Source organism: Nansenia antarctica, assembly GCF_963989245.1.
Source record: "Nansenia antarctica genome assembly, chromosome: 10".
Lineage (NCBI taxonomy): Eukaryota > Metazoa > Chordata > Actinopteri > Argentiniformes > Microstomatidae > Nansenia > Nansenia antarctica.
The window spans coordinates 22,843,491-22,859,609 of NC_137680.1; the positions used below are offsets into that span (position 1 = coordinate 22,843,491).

General features: G+C 42.5%; 1 protein-coding gene across 1 annotated transcript in view; it reads right to left on the reverse strand.

The window, feature by feature from the left end:
- LOC308166515 (aldehyde dehydrogenase, mitochondrial-like) overlaps positions 1 to 12,870 on the reverse strand; it is a 19,906-nt gene extending 7,036 nt beyond the window's left edge. The window contains exons 1-8 of the mRNA XM_080540839.1: positions 12,712 to 12,870; positions 8,124 to 8,228; positions 6,382 to 6,522; positions 6,113 to 6,192; positions 5,735 to 5,846; positions 2,933 to 3,061; positions 1,795 to 1,908; positions 1 to 101 (exon numbers count right to left, since the gene is read on the reverse strand). The exon at positions 1 to 101 is cut by the window's left edge and continues 2 nt beyond it. Coding sequence (XP_080396965.1) covers positions 1 to 101; positions 1,795 to 1,908; positions 2,933 to 3,061; positions 5,735 to 5,846; positions 6,113 to 6,192; positions 6,382 to 6,522; positions 8,124 to 8,228; positions 12,712 to 12,822 — 893 coding nt within the window. The 5' untranslated portion in view covers positions 12,823 to 12,870. The remainder of the gene's footprint in view (positions 102 to 1,794; positions 1,909 to 2,932; positions 3,062 to 5,734; positions 5,847 to 6,112; positions 6,193 to 6,381; positions 6,523 to 8,123; positions 8,229 to 12,711) is intronic.
- Positions 12,871 to 16,119: the final 3,249 nt, after the last annotated feature.

The window sequence follows — 16,119 nt, forward strand, 5'->3', positions numbered from 1 at the left end:
TTGGCGTCGGGCAGGATGATGTTGGGGCTCTTGCCCCCCAGCTCCAGGGTCACCTTCTTCAGGTTGCTGCTGGCCGATGCCCGCTGGATCAGGTGACCTACCTACACACACACACACACACACACACACACACACACAGCAGACGCACACACAAACACACACACACAGCAGACGCGCAGACGCACACAGCAGACGCGCAGACGCACACGCACACACACACACACACACACACACACACACACACCCCACACACCACTTGTTATGACTTTTAAGTCACTTAATGATTTTATTTTATTCATTTAATTTCTTATTTTTATACATTTAACCTGCTTAGCTACTTGGATGATATCTATCCATGGGCTGGCATTTCTATTATTGGATTCAACTACAGTATATCAAATAAGTATTAGTATTATTTGGGTGAATTATTATCGTCATTATCTCTAACATTAGGGTATTTATAAGCTGGTACATCTGGGCTCTGGCGGTGTATGATGTTCAGTGTTGCCACAGTTACTTTGAAAAAGTATTCTGATTACTGATTACTGATTACTCCTTTAAAAAGTAATCTAGTTACTTTACTGATTACTTGATTTTAAAAGTAACTAAGTTAGATTACTAGTTACTTTTTTTGTTACTATTGGCAGCTGCCTAGGCACCCGACCCCCCCCCCCCCCCCCCCCGCAACATAAAAATGAAAACTGGTTTTGCCAAAACTCACTTTATTTTAACAGTAACTTAAATTACATAATTAAACTTTAAACAATAACTTAAAACAACAAAATAAAGAGTCTTTCTTTGCCTCACCCAACATAAATACTTGTTTTTAAACAATAAAATAAATATAATCTTTATTTAACAGTAACTAGCAAGGAGTGGTTTCACAAAACCTAAAACCTACCCTGACCATTCAGATATGATCCTAATATAATCCTAATCCTAAACTGGGTGAGTCTGAGTTTATCAATGATCAACATTTATGTTCTTGTCATCCTTTGCTGACACAAACTCAAAATAATCCTTATATTTCCAGCTATTTAACGAATATCTCTGTTCTCGCTCCATTGTGTAGGCTACGCTTCTGTTTACACTGTGCAATCAGCGTGGTGATACACGTGAGCGATTCTGCTGCAATCTCGCGATAGTCGAGAGCCGTTTTTTGCGGGCATGGCCTTCCATAGTAACCTCGTGTTGAAAACGTGAGCACTGACGTCACTCCCCAAGACACGAGAAAAGCGAACAAATGTTTGTTTACTATCGAACATTACAAAGAAATACTGCATTTAGCCTAAGTTATGAGGTAGTAACGCAATAGTAACACACAGGCACTTGAATAAGTAACTTTAATCCGATTACTGATTTGGAAATAGTATCGCGTTAGAATACTAGTTACTGGAAAAAGTATTCCGATTAAAGTAACGCGTTACTTAGTAACGCGTTGCCGGCATCACTGATGATGTTACACATGTACTACAGGTTAGGGTTAGGTGTATGATGTTACACATGTACTACAGGTTAGGGTTAGGGTTAGGTGTATGATGTTAGGGTTAGGTGTATGATGTTAGGGTTAGGTGTATGATGTTAGGGTTAGGTGTATGATGTTAGGGTTAGGTGTATGATGTTAGGGTTAGGTGTATGATGTTAGGGTTAGGTGTATGAAGTGCTGCTAGCCAAGAGAAACAAATCAATTATATTCAAGTAAAAACAATGAGCAGGTTTTAGGCCTCGGACCTCCAAGGGTGGTACAAGGCGGGTCACAGATAGCTTCAATGTGTGTGTGTGTGTGTGTGTTACCTCTGTGGAGCCAGTGAAGGCCACCTTGTCTACGTCCATGTGGTTGGCGATGGCGGCGCCCGCGGAGGGACCCATGCCTGGCAGGATGTTCACCACCCCGGGGGGGAAGCCCACCTACACACACACACACACACACACACACACACGCACATCCTGTGTGTAGCATAACTGGTTGAATAACATCCTGTGTGTAGCATAACTGGTTGAATAACATCCTGTGTGTAGCATAACTGGTTGTTAATAACATCCTGTGTGTAGCATAACTGGTTGTTAATAACATCCTGTGTACTGTGTAGCATAACTGGTTGTTAATAACATCATGTGTGTAGCATAACTGGTTGTTAATAACATCCTGTGTGTAGCATAACTGGTTGAATAACGTCCTGTGTGTAGCATAACTGGTTGTTAATAACATCCTGTGTGTAGGATAACTGGTTGAATAACATCCTGTGTGTAGCATAACTGGTTGTTAATAACATCCTGTGTGTAGCATAACTGGTTGTTAATAACATCCTGTGTGTAGCATAACTGGTTGAATAACATCCTGTGTGTAGCATAACTGGTTGTTAATAACATCCTGTGTGTAGCATAACCGGTTGTTAATAACATCCTGTGTGTAGCATAACTGGTTGTTAATAACATCCTGTGTGTAGCATAACTGGTTGTTAATAACATCCTGTGTGTAGCATAACTGGTTGTTAATAACATCCTGTGTGTAGCATAACTGGTTGTTAATAACATCCTGTGTGTAGCATAACTGGTTGAATAACATCCTGTGTGTAGCATAACTGGTTGAATAACATCCTGTGTGTAGCATAACTGGTTGTTAATAACATCCTGTTTGTAGCAGAACTGGTTGAATAACATCCTGTGTGTAGCATAACTGGTTGTTGGCTCAGCTCTACTGTAACTGACTGTTTCCATAATGTCAAAATGCACTGATAGTATTTATGTCCTTTAGATATTGTACATTTATGTGGACATAAATAAAGCATTTAAAATGTGTGTATGTGTGTGTGTGTGTGTGTGTGTGTGTGTGTGTGTGTGAGTGAGTGAGTGTGTGTGTGTGTGTGTGTGAGTGAGTGTGAGTGTGTGTGTGTGTGTGTGTGTGTGTGTGTGTGTGTGTGTGTGTGTGTACCTCTCGTATCAGGCTGGCTACATACAGGGCGGTCAGGGGCGTCTGCTCCGCCACCTTCATCACCACCGTGTTCCCCGTGGCCAGCGCCGGGCCCAGCTTCCACGCCTGCATCAGCAGGGGGAAGTTCCACTACACACACACACACACACACACACACACACACACACACACACACACGTGCTGCATCAGGATGGGGAAGTTCCACTGGGGGGCGGGGCCAAACAGCTCCAAGGTTGTTGAATCCTCCAGGTACAACTGCTAGCCAAGCTAATGCTAACACATACATACACACACACACACACACACACACACACACACACACACACTCACTCACTCACACTCACACTCACACTCTCACACTCACACTCACACACACTCACACTCACATACACTCACACTCACACTCACACACACACTCACTCACACTCACACACACACACACTCTCTCACACACACACACTCATACTCACACTCTCACACACACACACACACACACACACACACACTCACACTCACACACACACACACACACTCACTCACACTCACACACACACACACTCACACACACACACACACACACACACACTCACACTCTCTCTCTCTCACACACTCACACTTTCTCTCACACACTCTCACTCTCAGTCTTACAGTGATTATCTGTATATACTGTATATATGTATATATACAGTATATGTATATCAGTCTTACAGGGATGATCTGTATACGGTATATATATGTATATCAGTCTTAATAATAATAATAATAATACATTTATTTTATAAGGCGCCTTTCATGGCACTCAAGGTCGCCGTACAACAACAAATTTAAAAACAGTTACAAAATTCAAAATACAAAATACATAGAAATATACAGTATACTGTAAAACATAGCTAGCAGCAGAGCAGCACGGGAACAGTAAATCAACACGGATATGCCTGCGTAAACAGGTGGGTTTTGAGGTGGGTTTTGAATGAGGAGATTGAATCAATGTTCCTGATGTCGAGGGGGAGGGAGTTCCAGAGGCGAGGGGCGGAGCGGCTGAAGGCTCTAAACCCCATGGTGGACAGACGGGCTGGGGGGACGGTCAGGTTGATGGAGGAGGCAGACCTGAGGGACCGGGTGGGAATGTTGATGTGGAGGAGGTCGGACAGGTATGGAGGGGCGAGGTTATGGATGGCCTTGAAAGGATGGAGAAGGATTTTGTAATCGATGCGGTGTTTGATGTGGAGCCAGTGGAGTTGGTGTAGAATGGGGGTGATGTGACTGATGACAGGGGTTCTGGTGACAATACGGGCAGCAGCGTTCTGGACCAGTTGGATCTTGTGGAGCAGTTTGTGGGGGAGACCAAAGAGAAGGGAGTTACAGTAATCTAGGCGGGAAGTGACGAGGGAGTGGACCAGGATTGCGGCGCTGTTGGGAGTGAGTGAAGGGCGGAGGCGGTTGATATTACGAAGATGGAAGAGTAAGCAGACCGGATGGTGTTGTTGACGTGGGAGTGGAATGAAAGGGTGCTGTCGAGGACGACACCCAGACTCTTAACCTGGGGGGAGGGGGAAACCAAGGAGTTGTCTATGTTGAGGGTGAAACTGGGGTGCTTGGTGAGTGTGGATTTGGAGCCAATGAGAATTACCTCTGTTTTATTACTGTTTAGTCTTACAGGGATGATCTGTATATATATATATATATATATATATATATATATATATATATATATATATATATGTATATATATATATATGTATATCAGTCTTACAGGGATGATCTGTATATATATATGTATATATATATGTATATCAGTCTTACAGGGATGATCTGTCCACAGACGCCCACAGGTTCGTGTATATATATATGTATATATAGTATATAGTCTTACAGGGTTGATCTGTCCACACACTCCCACAGGTTCTCTCTCTCTCTCTCTCTCAGTCTTACAGGTTAGGGTTAGGGTTATATGTACGTATATATATATAGGTATATTACAGGGATGATCTGTCCACACACTCCCACAGGTTCGTGTCTCTCTCTCTGTATATGTCACGCCCTCTAACTCTAGGTAGTGGGCAGTGCCTCTCTCTCTCTTTTCCCTCTCTCCCTCTCTCTCTCTCTCTCTCTCTCTCTCTCTCTCTCTCCCTCTAATTGGCAGGAGTAGTTTCAGGTTTGCAGTTGTCCGGCTGTTCTCAATTACCACATCGTTAGTCCTGCATAACATTTACATTTTTGGCATTTAGCAGACGCCTTATTCCAAAGCGACTTACAATCAATACATTTGAATACTAAGCATGTGAATCAGCAGTCCACTATTCGTTGCAGGAAGAGTACTCTAGCTCGGGCCCGGGGCCACTGATAGAAGGAAAAACCTTCTCCCTATTATCGCCTTCTACTAAAAAAATTTTTTTTAAAGACCCGGTCCAGCCGGATCGTAGCTTCAGCTTACCGTATGATACGCTTCCAGCTCCCCTACCTAATTACTACCCTGCCTGTACCTGCCTCCTACTTACCCCTGTTTTGCCTTTACCCCCAGACTCCTGCTACCTGCCCTCCTGCCTGCCTGCCCTACCGGCCTGACCCCTGCCTGCCTGCCGACTACCCCTCCTGTCTAAACTCCTGCCTGCCTGCCGTCTACTCCCCCTGCCTGACCCCCCGCTTGCCCTACGACCATTCTCTGCCCAACCCCTTAAATAAATATACCTTATTTTTCTACATCTGTCTCTGGTCTGTGTCTGCGCTTGGGTTCCTTATCTGACCATAACAGTATATATATATGTATTATAGTTAGGGTTAGGGTTAGGTGTATATACATACAGGGATGATCTGTCCACACACTCCCACAGGTTCGTGTCGTGTGAAGGTGAAGTAGTCTCCGTCGATGGGGATGGTCTTACCCTCCACCTTATCAGCCCAGCCAGCATAGTACCTACACACACACACACACACACACACACACACACACACAGACACACACACACACACACACACAGGACTCATGAGTACACAGACACACACACACGCACACACACACACACACACACAGGACTCATGAGTACACAGACACACACACACACACACACACACACACACACACACACACACACACACACACAGGACTCATGAGTACACAGACACACACAGGACTCATGAGTACACAGACACACACACACACACACACACACACACACACACCTCAGGACCTTCACCACCATGGGCAGGTCTACGGAGTAGGACACGGTGTAAGGCTTCCCGTTGTCCAGCGTCTCCAGTTCCTATGGCAACAAGAGGTCAGAGGTCAACAAGAGGTCAACAGAGGTCAACAGAGGTCAACAGGAGGTCAACAGGAGGTCAACAGAGGTCAATGAGCCATGAGGTTTCACAGCAGAACAGAGACAAGATCAGCAGTGTGTAACCACGACAACCAGGGGCCATGACAGTATCCCAGAGGTCATGTGACTCACCGCCAGGTAGGCGGAGTCTCTCTCGATGGCGTCGGCCAATCGGCTCAGCAGCAGCCCGCGGGCCGAGGCGTCCATCCGTCTCCATGGAGACCCCAGCCTGAACGCCTGCTTGGCTGCCTGCACGGCCTTGTCCACATCAGCCTGGGGGGGCAGAGGGTTCAGATAGCGGGGTGGGGGGAGGGTGAGAGGGGGGAGGGTGAGAGGGGGGAGGGTGAGAGGGATTAAAGTGTAGGGGTCTTAGACTAGGGTCTTAGACTAGGGTCTTAGACTAGGGTCTTAGACTAGGGACTTAGACTAGGGACTTAGACTAGGGTCTTAGACTAGGGTCTTATACTAGGGTCTTAGACTAGGGTCTTAGACTAGGGTCTTATACTAGGGACTTAGACTAGGGTCTTAGACTAGGGACTTAGAATAGGGACTTAGAATAGGGACTTAGACTAGGGTCTTAGACTAGGGACTTATACTAGGGACTTAGACTAGGGACTTAGACTAGGGACATAGACTAGGGACTTAGACTAGGGACTTAGACTAGGGACTTAGACTAGGGACTTATACTAGGGACTTAGACTAGGGACTTAGACTAGGGACTTAGACTAGGGACTTAGACTAGGGACTTAGACTAGGGACTTAGACTAGGGACTTAGACTAGACTAGGGTCTTAGACTAGGACTTAGACTAGGGACTTAGACTAGGGACTTAGACTAGGGACTTAGACTAGGGCCTTAGATTAGGGTCTTAGACTAGGGTCTTAGATTAGACTAGGGACTTAGATTAGGGTCTTAGACTAGGGTCTTAGATTAGACTAGGGACTTAGACTAGGGACTTAGACTAGGGACTTAGACTAGGGTCTTAGACTAGGGTCTTAGATTAGACTAGGGACTTAGACTAGGGTCTTAGACTAGGGACTTAGACTAGGGACTTAGACTAGGGACTTAGACTAGGGACTTAGACTAGGGACATAGACTAGGGACTTAGACTAGGGACTTAGACTAGGGACTTAGACTAGGGACTTATACTAGGGACTTAGACTAGGGACTTAGACTAGGGACTTAGACTAGGGACTTAGACTAGGGACTTAGACTAGGGACTTAGACTAGGGACTTAGACTAGACTAGGGTCTTAGACTAGGACTTAGACTAGGGACTTAGACTAGGGACTTAGACTAGGGACTTAGACTAGGGACTTAGATTAGGGTCTTAGACTAGGGTCTTAGATTAGACTAGGGACTTAGATTAGGGTCTTAGACTAGGGTCTTAGATTAGACTAGGGACTTAGACTAGGGACTTAGACTAGGGACTTAGACTAGGGTCTTAGACTAGGGTCTTAGATTAGACTAGGGACTTAGACTAGGGTCTTAGACTAGGGACTTAGACTAGGGACTTAGACTAGGGACTTAGACTAGGGACTTAGACTAGGGTCTTAGATTAGGGACTTAGATTAGACTAGGGTCTTAGACTAGACTAGGTTCTTAGAATAGGGTCTTAGACTAGGGTCTTAGACTAGGGACTTAGACTAGGGACTTAGACTAGGGACTTAGACTAGGGACTTAGACTAGGGTCTTAGACTAGGGTCTTAGATTAGACTAGGGTCTTAGACTAGGGTCTTAGACTAGACTAGGGTCTTAGACTAGGACTTAGATTAGACTAGGGTCTTAGACTAGACTAGGGTCTTAGACTAGGGACTTAGACTATACTAGGGTCAGGTTCAGGGTTAGGGGACAGGGGTCAGGTTCAGGGTCTCACCGCGTCGGCCTCGGCCACCTGACAGATGACGTCACCAGTAGAAGGGTTGATGGTGGGGAAGGATCGCCCGCTGACCGCATCCTGCCACTCGTTGTTAATGAACAGCTGCAGGGAGAGACATGTTATAACTACTGTTATTACTACTGTTATTACCACTGTTATAACTACTGTTATAACTACTGTTATTACTACTGTTATTACTACTGTTATTACTACTGTTATAACTACTGTCATTACTACTGCTATTACTACTGATACATGTTATAACTACTGTTATTACTACTGTTATAACTACTGCTATTACTACTGTTATAACTACTGTCATTACTACTGCTATTACTACTGATACATGTTATAACTACTGTTATTACTACTGTTATAACTACTGCTATTACTACTGTTATAACTACTGTCATTACTACTGCTATTACTACTGATACATGTTATAACTACTGTTATTACTACTGTTATAACTACTGCTATTACTACTGTTATAACTACTGTCATTACTACTGCTATTACTACTGATACATGTTATAACTACTGTTATTACTACTGTTATTACCACTGTTATAACTACTGTTATTACTACTGTTATAACTACTGAGACATGTTATTACTACTGTTATAACTACTGTTATAACTACTGTTATTACTACTGTTATTACTACTGCTATAACTACTGTTATTACTACTGAGACATGTTATTACTACTGTTATAACTACTATAACTACTGTTATAACTACTGTTATTACTACTGCTATTACTACTGTAGTATGTGTATGTGTGTGTATGTGTATGTATATGTGTATGTATATGTGTACATATACACTGTATATGTGTATGTATATGTGTATGTATATGTGTATATATATGTATATGTGTATGTATATGTGTATATATATATGTACCGTATTTTCCGGACTATAAGTCGCGGTTTTTTTCATACTTTGGCTGGTCCTGCGACTTATAGTCAGGTGCGACTTATATATCAATAATTCATAATCTCTGACTGACATGAACAGACATACGGTAATCTCTGACTGACATGAACCAAGGAGTAACTTCCGCTAGCGCCTCATACACGATAGAATAGCCATTATACTTGACAATGTGGACATTAAACACGACAATGTGGACATTAAACATGATGTTATGGACCTTATACACAATGTTATGGACGTTATAAACGATATTAAAGTCATTTATTCCTTCCAGAGACTGTTCTATGTTGCTAAGTTACCCCCGCGAGGCTATTTTGCTACTTCCGCTAGCGCCACATACGCGATAGAATAGCCATTATACTCGACAATGTGGACATTACACACGACAATGTGGACATTAAACATGATATTATGGACCTTATACACGATATTATGAACGTTATACACGATATTAAAGTCATTTATTACCTTTCAGAGGCTGTTCAATGTTGCATTGTTTGTAGGCCGCCCTTCATCCTAACTACTTCCGTTTTTCACCAAGCTATCTTTGTCATGGCCTTATACACGATAAATAGTCGTTACACTCGACAATGTGGACATTAAGCACTATATTATGAACGTTATACACGCTATTATGAACGTTATACACGATATTAAAGTCATTTATTACCTTTCAGAGGCTGTTCCATCCTGTTTGCTTGCTCCCGCGACACCATTTTGCTAACCTTCGTTAGCAACGCGCTAGCTAGCCCTGGCTTTACACTCGATAATTTAAGTATTTCTAACCTTTCAGAAGAAGTTTTAACGTGAATTATGTCCTTCCTGGGCTTACAAATCCTCTCATGTCTCTTCACAGTGCCAGACTAGAGTCAAGCTCAACAGGGTCTTCTTTCCCCGCTGATTCCGCCAAGCCCGTTCCCTTGAACCATGCGACTTATAGTCCAGTGCGACTTATATGTGGTTTTTTCCTCTTCATGACCCATTTTTGGCCTGCTGCGACTTATACTCGGGTGCGACTTATAGTCCGGAAAATACGGTATGTATATATATATGTGTATGTATATGTGTATGTATATATATATATGTATGTATGATATCGTATCGTGACTATCGTATCGTGAACCCCTGTATCGAGAGGTGCATCGTATCGTGAGTTGAGTGTATCGTCCCATCCCTAGTATATATATATGTATATGTATATATATATATGTGTATGTATATATATGTGTATGTATATATTAGGGATGCACCGAACATTCGGCCACCGAATGTATTCGGCCGAATATCGCAAAATAAAGCACATTCGGTATTCGGCCGAATGTGTGAAAACACTGAATGTTTACCACCGAATAGTGTGCGTGTTTTGATAACGCAATACAATTAAATATAACTCTCAACAGGCGCGCAGCGCGAGGCGACGCGCTTTCAAAACTGGCTGCGTTCGTAAATTCACTCAGGAAATCCGATCAGCACTCGTGGAATGCCTCTCGTCCAATCAAATGACTCGGTTTCTCTATGACGTCGGGCCCAGTGTGCGCTCCAGCGCTCTCAGAGCGACTTTACGAACGCAACCTTACACTCATCTAGCTAGTTAGCTTAGCAGTCGTAGCTCAATTTAAAATTGGAGTGAGAAGCAGAGTTGTTGCCTTGTTGAAAACATATTCAGACTCCCCAGCTGTTCTACATGAGTTTATGACATGCAGCTGTATCATGCGGTGGTTTCTATGCAAACCAGAGACTATAAAAACAAAAGATATTCATTCTGAAATAACATGAACTATTATCCTTACACTCAGGTGGACTCAATTCAACTTGTTGAATGACTTGTTGAAGACATTTAGCATTTGACCTAATTTTAAGAGTGACAAAGGGTCTGAATACTTATGTACATGAGGTATTTTAATACATTTGCAAACATTAAAAAACGTTTTTACTTAGATTATGGGGTACTGTGTGTGGATTGATGGCAAATCTACTCGAAAATGTGAAAAAAGTGAAGGGGTCTAAATACTTTCTGAAGCCTATGTAGAGACAAATCATGAATATCATATGAATAAAAAGCAAAATGTATTTAGTTTATGCAATGATAAAATTAAAAACTACCGATACACATTCGGTATTCGGTATTCGGTATTCGGCCAAGTGTTTCCTTAAATTCGGCCTCGGCCTCGGCCAAGAATTTTCATTTCGGTGCATCCCTAGTATATATATGTGTATATATGTGTATGTATATATATATATGTGTATGTATATGTGTGTATATATATATATACTGTATGTGTATGTATATGTATATGTGTATGTATATATATGTGTATGTATATGTATATGTGTATGTATATATATATGTGTATGTATATGTATGTGTATGTATATATATATATGTGTATGTATATATATATGTGTATATATATATATATGTGTGTGTGTGTATGTATATATATATATATATGTGTGTATGTATATGTATACATGAATACATTGCCGGGAGATTCAACAAGGTAGTTGTCAGGTCAGCTCAGGTTAGGGAGGCAGACTTACACTCATCAACACCTATTTTGTTATTTTTTTTCTATATAGCGAAGGCGATCGTTGACCGGTAACGACATTACATAATTGTTTGCCTGACTGACCATGGGATTTGGGCTCCTAATAGCTAAAGAGCAGTACTGTTTACTTATGTTATACTGTTAAATTAACAAAGACCTTGAATTTGTATTTACCACAAGTCAAACTAGAGGGACTGTTTCCCCCCCAAAAGGGGCGGGGCATGATGACAGGGGGCGGGGCATGATGACAGGGCAAAATACTCTGATTAACATGATGACAGGGCAAAATACTCTGATTAATCTCCATGGCAACACACCTTTCACCTAGTTTCATGTCATCCCAGTGGAGGAAAGGTGTGTGACAGTGTGGCGGCCAGCCCCCAGTAATGAGCAGCTTCACCCTACATGGAGTTCTAACCCTAACCTCTTGTTCTAACCCTAACCCTAACCTCTTGTTCTAACCATAAACTCGTGTTCTAACCCTAACCCTAAACTCTTGTTCTAACCCTAACAACTTGTTCTAACCCTAACCTCTTGTTCTAACCCTAACCAGTTCCTTCATTCCTAGACATCCATATATGGTTATATTATTCTGCTCAATTCCTAGACATACATGGTTATATTATTCTGCTCTCGAAACATTTCGCAATGTGAGGCTGCAGCATATTTCCGGTGCATTATCAGTAGAATATGTGCAGATACAGATATGGAAATGTATCAAAAGGACAATATCGATCGATAATATCGGTGCTCTGACCGTAGCCAACACTCTCCAAGGAACTCAACTACGGCTGCTGCGTTCGTCAAGTCGCTCTGAGAGCGCCGGAGCGCACACTGGGTTCAACGTCATAAAGGGACCAAGTCATTTGATTGGACAAGAGGCTGTCTGACAATGAGTGCTGATCGGATTCCCAAAGCGAATTTTACGAACGCAGCCTTTGTGACTATTCGAGTTTTAGCAAACTGCACGTTCGCAGAAATGCGGCGTAACCGCGCAGTGTTCAGATGCGTGTCGTAGCGGTCTGCAGGGTAACACACCGACCTGTCAGCAGGGTCAGGGCAGGGTCAGGGGTTAAGGGTCAGGGGTTGCCTACCTGGGTGTAGTGGACCTCCGGCTTGGCGTTGGGGACCGGGATGGAGGAGTAGCGGCAGGCGGAGACCCCGGACCACCGCGGCAAGGCTCGGGAGAGGACAGACCTGAGCATCGTGTTGCTTCTGTGTGTGTGTGAGTGTGTGTGAGTGTGTGTGTCAACAGAGAGACGGACGGACTTGTTGCACAACCACCCGCTCGCCCTGCCTGTCTCTCTGCACACCGCCCTCGGCTGGGTTTTCAAAATAAAAGCCCGTACGTTCAACTTGTTTAAGCATTTAGAAATAGTCAGTATGGATAAAGGAGCCACACATTATATATAACTATCAGTGGCGGCTGGCCAATAGAGGGCGCTAGGGCGCCGCCCCCACCTTCCAAAGTGCCCCCACTTCCTAGTTGCTACTTGTAAAAGTTTTTTAAAAATAAACATTGTTTATTCATAAAATGCGGCTGATATTCTGTCGGCGCCTATCAGCATTCATTAAAAATCCTCCAATACAATAAACATTTTATCTGTGTGTGTGTAAAATTCACTGTGAAAATACATAGGGGAGGAGTCCGGGACGCTGGCCGAATGGCACTCTATGGCAGTCCAAATACTTTTGGCTTACACGTGAGCTGTAGCAGCGCTCCAATTGGCTGTCTCCTATTTCTCGCAAAAAAATGCGCCCCGAGCATGCGCAGATTATAGGCTTACCTAGGCTGCAGCCTAGGGCCACTACCACTAGGGGTAGTAAAAATTAAAAAATGCGTGAGACTTGAGAGCCCTGAATATCCGGTTGTTAAGTCTGACGTCAAACGTGACGTTTTGCAATTTCCGGGTCCAAACCAGAAATTCTCCGCACCAGAATACCAGTGTACTACAGCGGTAGAATGACAGTTTAATCGTTTTTTAGACTCGGATCTATTCATACAACAAGGGACACAGCACTTTCCCGTTTTCCCCATATTGTCAGGGTATTTGAGCCTCGGAAAAGCGCTATATAAATATAATTTATTATTATTATTATTGCAGCATTTCGAAGACAGCGCCTCAGCCAACTTTGGACCCGGAAACACGTCGCGACTTAACAACCGATATTCGGACAGACAACAGGAGAGGAGAGCAACAGAGAGACAGACAACAGGAGAGGAGAGCAATAGAGACAGAACTGAGGTGAGGTGAGCAACAGAGATAGTTCAGGATGATAACAAACAGTTCAGTATGACAGAGACAACTAATAGAAAGACAACTCTATGATTATAGAGTTTACATGTTCAAGGAAATATTGTATGATAATAGAAAGGTACACTTTAATTTAATTAAAGAAGTAACAAAGAACACATTTATTATCACAATTGCATTGTGTTCCATGTCTTTCTCCATTGAATAAATAATGCCTAGTTGAATGGCTAAACAAGACAAATGTCTGGACAGTACTGCTACAATTATTCACCTTACCGCTGCACAGATAGACGAAGGGTATAAGTCCATTCTGTTAACATTAGGTCTACTCTGCTAACAAAGACTATTCCAGTTGATTTGTCAGTTGTTGTGCATTATATTTTTGTTGTGTTTGCAGTTTGCCCTTTAATAAGTTATACATAAAAATAATTAAGTTATATATATATTCTCATGCTAAAATCGACTGTAAATCCAGATTTTAACCTGTGCCCCACCCAATATTTTTATCACCAGCCGCCACTGATAACTATAACTATGTTACGGTACATGTAAGAATACAGTACATGTGGGAAAACTAGGGTTAGGTGCTAGGGTGCTACGGTTAGGGTTAGGGGTAGGGTTAGGGTTAAGGTTAGGGTTAGGGTTAGACATGCCAGCATGTACCAAGTCACCCTAGCACCTAACCCTAACCCTAGTTTTCCCACATGTACCGTATTCCCACATGTACCGTAACATACATTATATATAACTATGTACCTGAAATAAACATGTCATCCTCTTTATGTCATATTTGTGTTTTTTTAAGGGTTTGTAATTCTTCTAACATCCTAATTACCCAGATGAAAGACTGAACGAAGCAACACACACGTCCCCAGAAAGAAAACAGGACTTTTACTCTTTTACCTGACAGTAGTCCAGTTGGATGTTTTCCTATAATGTGGAAGAATTGTATTGTAGTATTGTATTGTAGTATTGGTAATTGGACTGCACTTATATAGCGCCTTTATCCAAAGAGCTTTACAACGGCCTCTCATTCACCCATCCACACACCAATGGCGGCAAGCTACGAAGGCGCCGGCCCGCTCACTGGGAGCAATTATTTGGGGTTCAGTGTCTTGCCCAAGGACACTTCGACGTGTGGCCAGCCGGGGCTCGAACCGCCGATCTGCCAACCTTGGGATCATTAGACAGTGGCTCTACCTCCGGAGACACAGCCTCCCAAGTATTAGTATTGTATTGTATTGTAGTATTGTACTATTGTAGTATTGTATTGTAGTATTGTTGTGATGGCTATCATGTCTATCAAATTATCAAATTAGCCATCGTCCTGGCATGAGTGGGTGTTGGTTCCAACGCACCTGTTGTTTCTCGTTCATCCGTTTGCAACAAAAACTCTGGACCTTTCCATGAATTAAAGTAGTCTTAAAATCCAAAGTTAAAATCAAAGTAACAAACGAAAGTACTATGTTGGTGTGGTGTGGTATGTACGCGTGTGTCAATGTTTGTTTGTATGCGTGTCTTTTCTGGGTCGGGCCTATTTCCGATCCGAATTCAATAGCAAAGTTTAACAAACAAAGTATTCAAGTTCCCTAAAATGAAATATAACGACAAATATCTTGTATTTATATCATTTTCTCTAATGTGGTGGTTATCGTGGGGTGGTAATGGTAATGAGTGATGATATAGTGTGATGGTTGAAAAACCCTCACGTGTCAGGACTATTCAAACCCAAGCAAGGAGTCATCACTTCCTTATATCCATACTGGTCCAGTATACTAGTATTGTAGTGTAGTATAGTATTGTAGTATTGTATTGTTGTATTGTAGTATTGTATTGTAGTGTAGTATTGTATTGTATTATTGTAGTATTGTATTGTATTGACGTATTGTAGTGTAGTATTGTATTGCAGTATTATATTGCAGTATTGTATTGTAGTATTGCATTGTAATATTGTAGTGTAGTATTGTATTGCAGTATTGTATTGTAGTATTGTATTGTAGTATTATTATACTCTCTCATTACCCATCAGTTAACACCCATCTGCCCTCTCATTACCCATAACACCCATCTGCCCTCTCATTACCCATAACACCCTGCCCTCTCATTACCCATAACACCCTGCCCTCTCATTACCCATAACACCCTGCCCTCTCATTACCCATAACACCCTGCCCTCTCATTACCCATAACACACTGCCCTCTCATTACCCATAACACCCTGCCCTCTCATTACCCATAACACCCTGC